The following is a 12,973-nucleotide window of genomic DNA, read 5'->3' on the forward strand; positions in this document are numbered from 1 at the left end:
TAGAGCCATAGCCATACTTGTCCCATGTGATGGATTTCTTAATGAGGACAAGAACCTGTATAGTTAAAAGAATTGCTAAGACCCAGGCAGTGGCCTTGTCTTCAGAGCACCAATCCCCAGGATGTAGCGTTCAGATGGTCCCTTGTGCAGTGTTTGAAACCATCTTTTTGTCCACTGAGAGACAAGAAAAGAAGGGAGGTGGCTTGGGCTGCAGTAACAAAAGACCACAGATTTGGGGGCTCCTCCAAACAGATGTATGCTTCTTACAGCCCTGGAGGCCTGGGGTCAAGGTGCTATCATGGCCCGTCCTGGGGAGGCCCATTCACGGGGCAAGGGAGCTCTTGGGGGCCTCTTTTTAAGAGCCCTGATCACATTTGCAATGGCTCTGACCTCATGCCCTAAGCTACCTCCCAGAGGCTCCACCTAGCTCCATCCCCTTGGACACTGAATTCTGGGGGAACACAAATGTGCACAGTTTAAAGGCGCCCCTCTACAGCTGTAGTTGAGGAGAGCGTGGCCGCCCCTACAGTAGAGAGCAGGGAAGGCCTCTCTTCCTTCACCTTCACCTTGATACATTCAGTGTGGCTGTGCAGGTTCCTGGTACTCATTTAGAGTTGCGGACAGAGGACACAAGCCAGTGCTTTGCTTGTGGTTTTGGATAGGGAGAAATCAGAATGCCATTTGCACACCCATAAGGAGGGAGCTGGAGGCCTGGCTTTACACCGGAGCCCAGCCAACAGGTGCTTAATATCTCTGCATATCCGTAAAGCAAAAATACATAAGGACCTTTCAACAGGTTTGTTTCTAAATTTCTCTACTTAACCTCTTGAGAAACTCTTTGGGTACCTTCACTTCATTACAATAACTTTTATTTGGTAAGTGGGAGACCTCTGAATCAATGATTTAGAAGACTTAAAGGTAATTTTTACAACTTAGTGAGGTTCTACGGAGATGATCGAATAGCAAATTTTCTAGTTTAGTTGTATGCCAAACCTCTTGTTCTGATGTTCAGTGGGCAAGCCCTGGGAGCTACCTGCCTACCTGCCCTCAGCTGGAGTGTCTGCTTTGGGAATATACCGAGTCATTTGGCATTTCTGGCATGTTCTCAGTAAAAACAGTGGTGAAAGAGTCTTTCACTGAGAAACCTTTCCTTCCCTCTCCCCCCTTTCTTTTTTTCTCTCCTTTTTAGTGGTTAAAGAACTTTCCACTAGCATCTTCTCATTATTCCTCATCCACAGCAAGGGATTAGTTGTGAGATGATGATCCTTAACACAAAATACAATACCTGAAACATCGGCCTAACCTATCAGAATTCAAAATTCTGAGTTAGCAGAGTCCAAAATAATGAGGCTGTGCTGTAGCCTTGGATATAATTTCTACTTCAGAATTAAAACTGTTAGTTTGGATATTCTTTTGGGGGCTGTGAGGCTTGCAGGGAGGCCCTTGTGCCCCAGGACCAGCAGGTGGGCACTGCTGTGTGGAGCCTGCCTGTCTTCTCAGCATTGCCCTGCCCTGAGAATAGGAAGGGCATTGTGATTGTCATGATTAAAATCCTTAGAGAAGTGGGTCTCTAGGTCTCTAAAGCCGAGTGTCGTGTAGTGGTCAAGCCACCCGTCACAGTGCTGGCAGAGGAGACATTGCTAACATTCATGGTGTTTTTTTTTAAACTTATTTAACATAGAACATTTTGGAAAGGCGTTTTGGCGTTTTTGACAAGTTCACTTTTGGCAGCTTAACACTGATGAAGAGTTGGAGCATCTGCAGGGAAATTAGCAGTTGGTTGAGAACAGTTTTGCTCAAGGAAGTGTTTAGTCTCCTCTGACACTGAGGCATACAGGGGTTATTGCTCATCTCCAGTGTGGGCTTAAATAGGTAGAAACGACCTGAAGTTCTCATTTGTCTTTTATGGTCCTTGGGGGCCCTCAAACTCTTTTGGGGGCTAAGAGGTCAGAACTCTTTGCACAGTGGTAGTTGGCCCGGAGAGCCTCCTCCGCTGAGTCAGCCTTTGCATGAGTGGTGAACAGGCATCACACTGTGTGGTGTGCTGTCCACCACCAATAGTGACCCTGCAGCCTGGCCCTGGTGATGCAGTGAAGACTCTCTTATTAGAGCTCAGCCCCCCAGAATGCACCTTCTCAGCATCCCGAGTTGAAATGGCAAGTGTGCACAAAGCGCTCATGCACCCTGAAATGGTGCCATCCCCAGGGAGAGAGCCCCCATGGCCTTAGCCAGGAGCCACACCAGCCACCTCTTCAAGGGCGCTGTTCTTCTTGAAAGGACTGATAGGTTGGCTTTTCAGACTCAGTGTTTGGCAGGCATTTTCTTAAAGGTGCTTGTGAATCTCAAGGAAAGCAACTGACAGTATTTATTGGTAATGATAAATTTTGAATGTTCAAGTAAAAACTAGAAATTTGAAAAGATTGTGTCTGTCATTGTGAGCTTGATGGCTTCCCAATAACTAAAGACATTGGAGGAGTTGAGTGTTGACAAATGTGTGTCTTCAGCGTGGCCTAAAGAAATGTGTCTACCTGACCAGCACATGCACAGGTCAGAGATACATTCAGAGTGTAAGACCAGCCAGTGGGTGTAGGATGTAGGCAAAGCCATTGGTCAGGTTTCTGGTTCCTTGTTGCAACCAGTTTTTATATTTACCACTTTGGCAAGGTTTGGCATGGTACCAGATAACATCCACAAGTATCTGAAAATCTTTCTTAGTTTAAATTTTGGAAATACCAGTATATTCCACATAAACACAAGCTCTTTGGGGTCCTTGATTTTTTTAGGAGCATAAAGGGAGCCTGAGACCAGGTTGGAGAGCTGCTGCCTTTCAAGAACCTTGGAGGGGGGCTGTGTGTCCTGCTCTGGGATCTCTTGGCCCCCAGTTGGTCCTGTGTTGGTCACCTCCCAGACTCCATTAACAGCAGTTGAGAAATGTTGACGCATTTAATGTATTATTGTGTATATATACATACATATTTTTTTAACCTTGGAATTTCATAGCATTACTCCTACTTCCCTTGGGAGGAAATGGAGCGGCTCTCAGCTGAGAACAAATTTGCACTTAGAAATGTAGAAAGATAACAGATTATTTCAGCACATTCGTTGTTCACCTATGGATCTTTTGCTTTCTTGTTCCAGAGATGCCACCTTCTGTTTCCTTTCTGGGGAAAAATTAGGATGATATCATTGCAGTTTCTGACCATAGTCCTCATGTAAAGTGCTGTCATATGGAAAATTACACACTAAATCTAAGTTGCATTAGGACCTAAACACAATTTTTCTTCTTTTTTTGTGGATGTTTTTTCTTTTGTCTTGATATATATGATTTTGTTTCACAAATTGAAATTTTATATTAGAATTTGTTGAAATTATGAAAAGCAATTTTGCAAATATGAAGTCAGGATAAATGAACCAAATTATCTAGATGATATGATCTATTCTGAATATGTACTTAATCTCATTCCACCTCACAGAAACAATTAGATTTTCTTTTTCTGATTACTGAGAACTCAGATCTAGAAACATGTTTATTTTTCAGATTAACAAATTAAAGTTTTCTTTTCATTCCTGAGAACATCTTGATTTCTTGGCTTTTATAAATTCTCGGTGTTGTGAAATATAAAACTTTATTTTCAGTTTCTGGAAAGTCACTCTGAACCATTGAAACTTCATTTGGAGATTGATTTCCACCTTAGAAAGACTTGTTGTCCATGATGACGGATTCGGCTAATCAGAGTGAAATGGCCTATCTCTTTAAAAGGCGGTGCGGCGGAATGTAGGCCTTTGTTCTGTGGTCACTGAGAAGACCACAGTGACCAAAAGGCAGTTGGAGTGAGGCTGGGAGAGGTGAGGGGCAGGGCAAAGCAGGGCAGGGGCTGGCAGGGAGGTAGTGACAAGGTCCAGGGGAGGCTTATCGGGGAGCAGAGGCTGGTTTGAGGTGTAAACTGGGTGTGGCTCTTGGAGCTTCTCTGCTGATGTGCATGCGGTTAGGGCAAACATTCGTCTTCTATGGTCTTTTTAGGTTTTTAAAATGATGGCACAGCTATAGTACCAGGAACTTTTAAATAAGTTCATTCACATATAATTTTGTTGTTCGGCCTTCTCATGTTTCTCTGTGTTGGGTTTTATTGAGCTGGGCCTATCTCAAAACTGGGATGGTTAATTGGAAATAGCCGATACCCCAATTGCTGCTGTTGAAGCCATCATCCCCTGAGGCCTCCACATCTTACCACAGCCTCCCTGCCTCCTCAGTGTTTATGCAGGGATGTGGCCTCTGCAGCCTGGCAGGGCCCCTCTTTCAGAGCCTTGTCAAGTGTCTGCCCTTCTTTACAAGTCCTTAAGGAAGGGGACCCAGTTTTGTGCTGTTTTTTGGGGGGCACGTTCCCTGAATATCTTTGTCACATAATACCCACTCAGTAGATTATTTAGCAGTTACTTAAGATCTATGGTTAAACTGTTTTCTTACTTTCTTTTAGGAGCTTACTCTGTGAGAGCAGTCTTGAGATAATCTGCGTTATCATTGAACAGCTACTGACGGTAGCAGTGTTTTGAGACCAGGCGATTACTTGGACCGCCACTTGCATCCACCAGGTTTCTTCTGTTTAGGACATCTGGAAAAGGTGTCCATGCTTTGGTGTTGGGGCAGGTAAAGTATCAGTAGTGTTAAATGTCAGTAACAACATTTTAACTAAATAGGTCTGAAAATTTTTTTTTGTTTCTAAAGTGGCATTAAATGTACAGAAACTGATAAAATGTAACATTTGCATTTGAAATAGTCTGAATTTTAGCCCATGGTTTTTAGATGAATGTTGAAATGATGTTTCAGTTATTTAATTCAGAGCATTCCTTTATAATTCGGTTCATTATTTTGTTAGTGCCTCCACATTGATACTGTATAATTTCCTCTTTGATGAGAACTGTTACCTGTGCAGCAGTTCTCCCTGCAGAAAACCTCAGGAGCCCAGGAAAGTGTTGTAGACCCTGGTGGTGCATGTGCTTGTGTCACCGCCATACCTGAGTGGCCTGCAAGCATCAGGCCAGGCAATGGGGTGGCAGGCCTATGGGCTGGACAGGAAATGGGTAATGACAGCACTCAGTGGGAGCAAAAAGATAATTGGGTTGTGTATGATATTTGAATTCTGTGTATTTTATGTTTTGAAGGTTTTCATTCTATACCAGTTCTTCCCTGGGATGGAACATGGCATAATATCTGAGTCGTCATTAGCCATTTACATGTGATTGAAGCCTGAACAGCTGGGGGAAAATTCTCAAGGTATATTCTGTCTCTTTCAGGTTTTATCATTTTAAACAAGAGTAAGGTTTTCATAAATATGGTCTTTTAATAGTAGAAAGTGAGAAAGAACAGAGAAAAGAAATACACAATAAAGCTATGGCCTTGGTCAATATTTGCAAAGTGTCCCAATTATCTGTGGCTGCATAACAGCTGAGCCCCAAAACTCAACAGACTCCAGCAGCGCTCACTTTGTGTCTGGAGTTGTGGCTCAGGAGCTTGAGCAGGGCTCAGCTGGGTGATCCTTGTCTGCACGAGGCCCAAAACAGGACTGGGTGCAAGGTCCAGGACAGTACCCTCTCCACAGGGTCCCCCGCAGGGTGGCAGGACTATTTAAAGGACATTCAGAGCCACAGAACCCAGGTTGGGGCAGCCAGTCCTCCTGCATACTAGGCCCAGACCTGGCACAGCTTCTGACCGTGGCCTATGTGAGAAGCCCACGTCTCCACGTGGGAGTGCCGGACACCTGCAGCCACCGCTGGGCGACATGGCCCATGGCACTCTGGCCCTATCCTTGCACCACGGGCACCGTTATGTGTCTGCTGTTTTCCCTACTGCTGCTTTGTAAAAGCCTTGTCCGGAGCAGGTAAATGATGAAATTATGGATTCGATTTGTTTGCTGCATTTTTCTACTAAGTCTTAGATACTTAAGTATTAAGATTTTCAAGAACCACCTGGAATCGTCTCACTCACCACACTTTAGTTTTAGTGGATGCCTTCGCTCTTCGTAGGTGAAAGTCGTTGTCTTTGATAGTGTCCGAGCTTCCGTCCATGGGTGCTGCTCCCTCTTGTGTGTGATTAAAGGTGGTTCTCTTCTAGCTCCATGGTTACTGGTCATTTGCCACGAATGTGCCCTCGCTAACACTGGCTGTGCTTTGGTTGCATTTCACCGTCAGGATGGATGAGAAAGGTGACCCAAGCAATGAGGAAGTGCCCAAGGCCATCAAGCCCACCAGTAAAGAGTTCAGGAAAACGTGGGGTTTTCGAAGAACCACCATTGCCAAGCGAGAGGGCGCTGGGGACACTGAGTCAGACTCCCTGGAACCACAGCCACAGCCCCAGAGCCTGTCCTTGCGGCGCAGTGGGAGGCAGCCGAAGCGCACGGAGAGAGTGGAGGAATTTCTCACAACAGTCCGCCGCCGAGGACGGAAGAGTGCCCCTGTCTCCCTTGAGGACCCCAGTGAGCTGGCGTCTGGTCCTGCGACGGATGTGGAGAGCGCCTCTGAAGGGAGTGTGGAGAGCGCCTCTGAGGCGAAGAGTGGCTCCAAGGCCGGCTCCCCGCGCGGTGAGGGGCGGCCAGCTCCCTCCACAGAGGCCAGAGGAGGGGACGAGGATGGCACCTCGGACAGCGATAGCGATGGGTTGACATTGAAGGAACTCCAGAATCGCCTGCGCAGGAAGCGGGAGCAGGAAGCAGCCAGCAGGCCCCCGAAAGGCCTCCAGAGCCGCCTGAGGAGAGCACGCCGGGAGCAGGACCCCACGGAGGCTGCGGATGTGGAGGCGGGCAGTGCTGCAGAGGGCCCACCGCCTGGCAGGCAGGAGCCTGAGGCTGGCCAGGAAGCTGGGTCCCAGGCCACGAGCGATGATGGAGACAGCAAGCTGGAAGGGCCAGTGGCTCAGGGACCCAAAGGACTGGAGCCTGGAGACTCGGGCAGACACAAGCCCGAGTGTGAAGTGTACGACCCCAACGCCCTGTACTGCATATGTCGTCAGCCTCACAACAACAGGTAGGGCGCAGGAGAGGTGAACGTTGGCTCCCTGCTTTCGGAGAAGTCCCAGTGACTGAGAGCGGCAGGTTCGCCGTTCTGTTAAGAGTTCCAGAGCTGGGCTGACAAACTTGTTCAGTTGAAAGATGAACAAGTCATGGTCAAAAAGAAAAAGGGTGGCAGTTGGGACACTGGGGTAGCTCAGCCCTCCGGCTGTGGTTGGGTTCTGGGTGGTCCTGGGGCACCCTGCTGGGCTTGCTAGATGGCTCCCAGGCTCGCTGCTGCTGTGTGGAGAGGTGCTGAGTTGGTGGCGGGGGGTGGGGGGTGGGAATCCTGTAGCTCAATCTGGACACGCTCCACTTGAGAAATGGTGAACAAGTGTGGCTGCACGCTCACAAAGCTGAGAGAAGGGCGTGTGAGAGCACCTTATGTATCGTTCTCCCTGCTTTTCTGTATGTCTGCATTCTTTTCCTAATGGAATGCTGGACCTGGCTTGGCTTACTAGTACATGTAATGCTGAGTGTGTGTCTTGTTTTTCATTTCCTAAAACCACTGTCTTACAATTCCAGGTTCATGATTTGCTGTGACCGCTGTGAAGAATGGTTTCATGGTGATTGCGTGGGCATTTCTGAGGCTCGGGGGAGGCTCTTGGAGAGAAACGGGGAGGATTATATCTGCCCGAACTGCACCATTCTGCAAGGGCAGGACGAGACTGACGCGGACACCACAGGCCAGCGCGACCCGAGGGCTAGGCCCGCGGACGCCGATGGCACAGACTTCACCAGTATAGGGACGATAGAGCAAAGATCTAGTGAGGACCAAGGAATAAAGGGCAGAATTGAGAAAGCAGCAAACCCGAGCGGCAAGAAAAAGCTCAAGATATTCCAGCCGGTAAGTACCCACCTGAGGCTGGTGATGGGATGGGGTTGAGGGGCCTCGGACTTCTGGCGACAAGAGTGTGTCTGTCTTTGGAGGAAGTTAGGTTCTCCTGCAGCCAGGCTGGGGCTGGTATGGACTGAGCTCTGGCGGGAACAGTCCCACACTTTGCCAGGAGAGCCCTCCATGCTCCTGCAGGACCTTTGGGGACCTCCTAGATCATTATCACTCATGTAACATTTTCCTACCCAGACTTGCTTTGTAAAGTTAGTCATAAGTGTTCTTAGTAATGGAATCTTGAGCTGGATGTGCATATATTAACAAAATTATTTTTTAATTGAAGTAAATGTCCACCTGTGTCACCTGACACCACCCTGAGTCAGTGCTCTGGCACCCACCTCACCAGGAGACGCTGAGGGTGGTAGGTGGTAGGCAGCCTCAGCGGGGGCTAGCCTGCTAAACAACCGTGTTTAGTCACTAAGAAGTACTATCAGAAATGTAAAATAATGGGAAAAATCACCTTTGTGTCTTTATTGTCAATGCACTTGAGCCTACAAAAGCTTAAATTTTATTCTGAGTTTAACTTCAATTCTGTGGAGGAAAAGCGATACTTAATTTTAAATGTGAGATTTTGTTCAGGTACATTTGAGGGGTCAAAACATACTTGAGTAATTACAAACAGCAGCAGCCAGGTTTAGCTCTTGTATTGTGCCGGATTCCTATTGCTGCACGACTCTTCACCACATACTTCGCAGCTTAGAGCAGCACTTATGACCTCAATTAAAACATGGTTTATGAAACCAGTTTGTGTGGGTCAGGAACTGGGCCTGGCTTAGCGGAGCCCTGTCAGGGTCTTTTAGGACTGTATCCCGTGTGTTGGTGAGGTCTGGAGTCTCATTAGAGGGTTGGTTGGGGAAAAACCCACTCCAGAAGGTCCCACAGCTTATATGTAAGTCTGTCCTGTGCAGTTTTTGTGGCATACTTAGACTAAGGTGGTGCATGTTCATCTGAGATTCACATTTAATCAGGTGTCCCGGACTTTACCTGTCAGCCTTACCATCCATCAGAGGCTAGCAGGGCCTCCCACGAGGCAGCTGGCTCTTCAGAATGGGCAGTGTGTCTTCTCTGTCCAGAAAGGACAGCCCTCCCTCTTCTAAGGGTTTTCTTATTAAGCCAGACCCGTTTAATTAACTCAGAATCACCCCAGACTGGGACCTGAATGACATCTGCCTGTTTGCCCTGTAACAGCCAACTCGTGGGCACGAGATCCCACTGTGTCAGGTGCGCAGAGCCTGTGTACCAGGGGCAGAGTCCTAGCATCCCTTTAGAGTTCTGCCCACCATGGGTAGCATGAAGGGCAGTTAAGAATCTGAACAGGGGAAATAGATTCGTGTGCTTTGAATAAACAGATACCCTTTTAATTGATTTTATCAGTCTCAATTAAAACATGACCTATAGAGATTTTTACAAAGTATAGTAACTGCTAAAATTGGTAACTATGTTGTTTGAAGTCACATATTTTATTCTGCAGGTTGTAGAAGCTCCTGGTGCCTCCAGATGTATTGGTCCTGGGTGCACTAATGTGGCTCAGCCTGACTCAGTTTACTGCAGCAATGACTGTATTCTAAAACATGCTGCAGCTACTATGAAATTTCTAAGTTCAGGTAAAGAACAAAAACCAAAACCTAAGGAAAAGACCAAGATGAAGCCAGAAAAGCTCATTCTTCCAAAATGTAGCGTTCAGGTAAGTCAAGTGAGACCACTATTGGAGCTGATGAATCAAAATGCAGACGAATGCAAGCAGTCTGTGGGATTGATCCGCAGGTGTGGCGAACGGTGTGTGGGGCTGGTGGTGTCGGGTACAAATAAGCTCACATTTGGATGTTTCTGTGTGTGATGTGGCAGGACTCCAGGGTGTTTGGAAATCACAGGCACTTGTTTTACACTCAGACCCTTCCTGCAGTTTTAGCTCAGGTTGACATGGCCTCTATTACACCTGTGACAAGCACAGCATTATTTGTGCTCTCCTGTGAGTTTCCTTGGTACAGAAATGCCTGCTTACCCTTCAGATGGCTTCATCACTAAGGCTGGTGACTTTGAATCAGAACTGCCACAGAAGCAGGGGCTGCTCTGCGCCGCAGGAACATGGGATGAGCCTGGCTGCAGGGATGTGCGGATTTGTGGTTGTGTCCTGCCTTCTGCAGGCACCACCCCCTCATCCTGCAGTGGCTACCCGCACATTCTCACACTGCAGCCCTTCCACACGGCTCTTGCCTTGTTTCAGTGCTGGCTCATGGGGCTGTTCTGCGCTCCTGGCAGCCTCAGGGATGACAGGCTGTTCTGTCAGGGACCTCCGACTGCTCACTTACTGTCCCCGTGGGCGGCACCTGCAAAGGCTGAGGGTCTGCTGGGTGTGCAGCATAGCCAGACCTGCTGAGCAGAGGTGGCACCTGAGCCCAGGGGCTCCAAGTGAGCCCAGCAGTGGAGTGTATTGTGACCTTCATTGCGAAGTGAGGTGAATGAAGGTTAGTTTCTGACCTGCTTAATGATTGGGGTCTTACTGATTGTCCAGGCAGGCATTAGAATCTCCTCTGTGCACAAGAGACCAGCTCCAGACAAGAAGGAGAACCCCGTGAAGAAGGTGGTGGTGGCCGCCTGCCGAAATGAGGCCCTCACCAAGGAAGCGGCCTGTGAGAGCACACCGTCCTGGGCTAGTGACCACAATTACAATGCAGTAAAGCCAGAAAGGACAGCTGCCCCCTGGCCGCCACTGTTGTATAAATGTATGTATCACCTGGGGCTCTGGACCCATCTGGGCTTTCTGCATGGCCGTCCACTTGGGCCTGTCCAGAGCTGGGAGCTGTAGCCCTGCTTACGCTGCACCTCCAGAGATGGAAGCCAAGGCCCGAGGCCGGACATGCCTGCCAAGCCCGAGTCCTCACCCTTAGTTTGTTGGGACTTCTTTCAGTGTTTTCCAGAAAGCTGTACAATCCTCATTGCTGAATGTTTGCTCTGACAGTTGATGTCTCTTAACCTCTGTTTTCATTGCCAGGCTGTGGTAAGTATCTGTGTTCTTTCAACAGTCTGGGTGAGTAGGGCTGCCTGAGGAGTGGAGGCCATCACTGTCCACACGCCCGCGAGGCTTGGTGATAGCCCGTTAGCTTCAGGAGTTTCCACCGTTCGGCTTTCGGCTCCTGACCTTGCTTCTCGTGTGTTGCGGGAATCTGTTCCTGCATATTTACTGTTCATCTGATCATTTAATTTAGGTGTGATTTTCAGAAGTTATTTTTGACCACACAGGAATTTTTTCATACCAAATTCACATACTACACACCACACAAGCACACACTCCAGTCTTGAAGGCCACTTAACCACCGCTTCCTGTGCTCCAAGGTAAGTGTGTGTGATGTGCTTGCTCTGATCGGCGCCCTTACCAGGCCCGGAGGGACTGGCTTCCCAACCTTTCTCTGAACGTTTGGGCAGTTTGGTCATCCCTGCCCCATATGCAGATGAATGAAAGCAAAATATTTCAAATAGATCTGAATTTCCAGATGGGATCATGTGACTTGAATCTTTCCTATTTGTTCATGTTTCTCAGCCTACTTTCCAGAAGTAGATTTTGGAAATTTAAATTGATCAATGGGACACATTCTTCTAAAGTTAATTTTTAGTCAGTATTTAATGCTTTTATACTTTTTATACAGTACCTTATTTTTTATACAGCATTTATGCCTTTTTTAAAAGCACCGCAAGGTTAAATGACCATAACTGCCCAGGTGGCAGAGGGGTGCTGCATTCTCCTTTCAGCCGGCCTTTTATCCACTCGCCAGAGGGGGTACTCGTGTAGGTGAGTGCTGGGCCTAGAGTGCCTAGAACACGTGTCACCGATTGCTTATTATGAGAGTGTAAACAGCCAGAGACCCAAGACATGGAGTGGAAAGTAAATCGCAAAGGCATAGAGGGAGGGGCAGGGTGAGATTAGGAGGGAGTCATTAAATGCAGTTACCCAGTTGCTATATTAAATGAGTCTCAATACACCTTAGGTGGTTGGGGCTAAGAATTCCATATAACAGCTTGTCTCAGATTTTCATCATGATGGCGCCTCTACAGGGCAGCACTTTTACAGAAGCTATGAACATGCCTAAAAAGAAGCATCTCCCGTGTGTGAGTGGGGAAGGGGCAGTTGCTTTGGAAAAAGTGCACTGGAAGCTCTGTGTTGGCCGTGGGCACGTAGGATAGTAGGGAGTGGGGACAGGCTGGGGACATGAGCCTGGGTGGTTGCTGCAGTTAACTACACTGCTCGGGCTCTTGGCCAGAACTGCAGAACTGCCGTGAGACCCAGGGGGGAGCCGGAGGGTACACAGCAGGGACAGGGGAATTGGCGGGAAGGTGGGGAGAGGATAGGCCTCCCTCCTCGCTCTGGGTTTGTGGGGAGAGGCCCCGTGCAGAGAGGCGGGGAGGTTTCTCTTCTCACAGGTCGGGTCCCCTTTCCACCTTGCCCTCCTCCACCCCAGCTCCTGGTAGAAGCGTGGTGCTGATGGGTGGTGACCACGCATCCCAACACACTACATCTCAGTTAAAATTAACAGGTATCCAAAATTTTTATAGCTTGCCTAAGGGACGTGGTTTTGAGCTAGTTGCTTCTGATCATTTTTTGCTATCCCAAAAATGTCATCTTCCCAAAAGATGATTGGGAGGAGAATAAAAAAGGTCGTCGGTAAAATGCCTGACGTCACCTTGGTGAGTAGCAGCTCTTTCTGCCTCTGCCACACAATCCCTTCGCAGTGGTGGGAGCAGGGACAGCACACAAAAGCGGCAGAATCCTGCGTTCCCACGAGGACCCCACACATCCTGCCTCCCAGGCTGCCTGCCGAGAGTGTTTTCAGGTGGGGTGGTGAGATTCCAGGGCAGCTGACAGTGGGAAGTCCTTAGGAGGCATTTTCCATGCCAGTCTGGGTCATGTGGAGCCTGGGTAAACCCAGCCTGGCCCACGGTGCCCGTCGTTTAGAGAACCAATGCTCAGCTGGTCCTGGAGGGCTGACTTGGGTTGTGGATGCCAGGGTGGCTTCTGAACATGGGGGACACCTTGCTGTGCACGGAA

General features: G+C 48.3%; 1 protein-coding gene across 4 annotated transcripts in view; it reads left to right on the forward strand.

The window, feature by feature from the left end:
- Positions 1-12,973, forward strand: part of DIDO1 (death inducer-obliterator 1) — a 49,576-nt gene that overhangs the window by 13,568 nt on the left and 23,035 nt on the right. For 2 of the 4 annotated variants that reach the window (XM_037006461.2, XM_037006460.2), the window contains exons 2-7: positions 4,476-4,645; positions 5,161-5,272; positions 6,187-7,017; positions 7,566-7,887; positions 9,404-9,616; positions 10,445-10,655. In XM_037006461.2, coding sequence (XP_036862356.2) covers positions 6,188-7,017; positions 7,566-7,887; positions 9,404-9,616; positions 10,445-10,655 — 1,576 coding nt within the window. In that variant the 5' untranslated portion in view covers positions 4,476-4,645; positions 5,161-5,272; position 6,187. Of the gene's footprint in view, positions 1-4,475; positions 4,646-5,160; positions 5,273-6,109; positions 7,018-7,565; positions 7,888-9,403; positions 9,617-10,444; positions 10,656-12,973 lie in introns of all 4 variants that reach the window. The other 2 variants (XM_037006462.2, XM_037006463.2) reach the window with 2 other exon arrangements.

This window comes from Manis javanica, chromosome 5 (genome assembly GCF_040802235.1).
Source record: "Manis javanica isolate MJ-LG chromosome 5, MJ_LKY, whole genome shotgun sequence".
Classification (NCBI taxonomy): domain Eukaryota; kingdom Metazoa; phylum Chordata; class Mammalia; order Pholidota; family Manidae; genus Manis; species Manis javanica.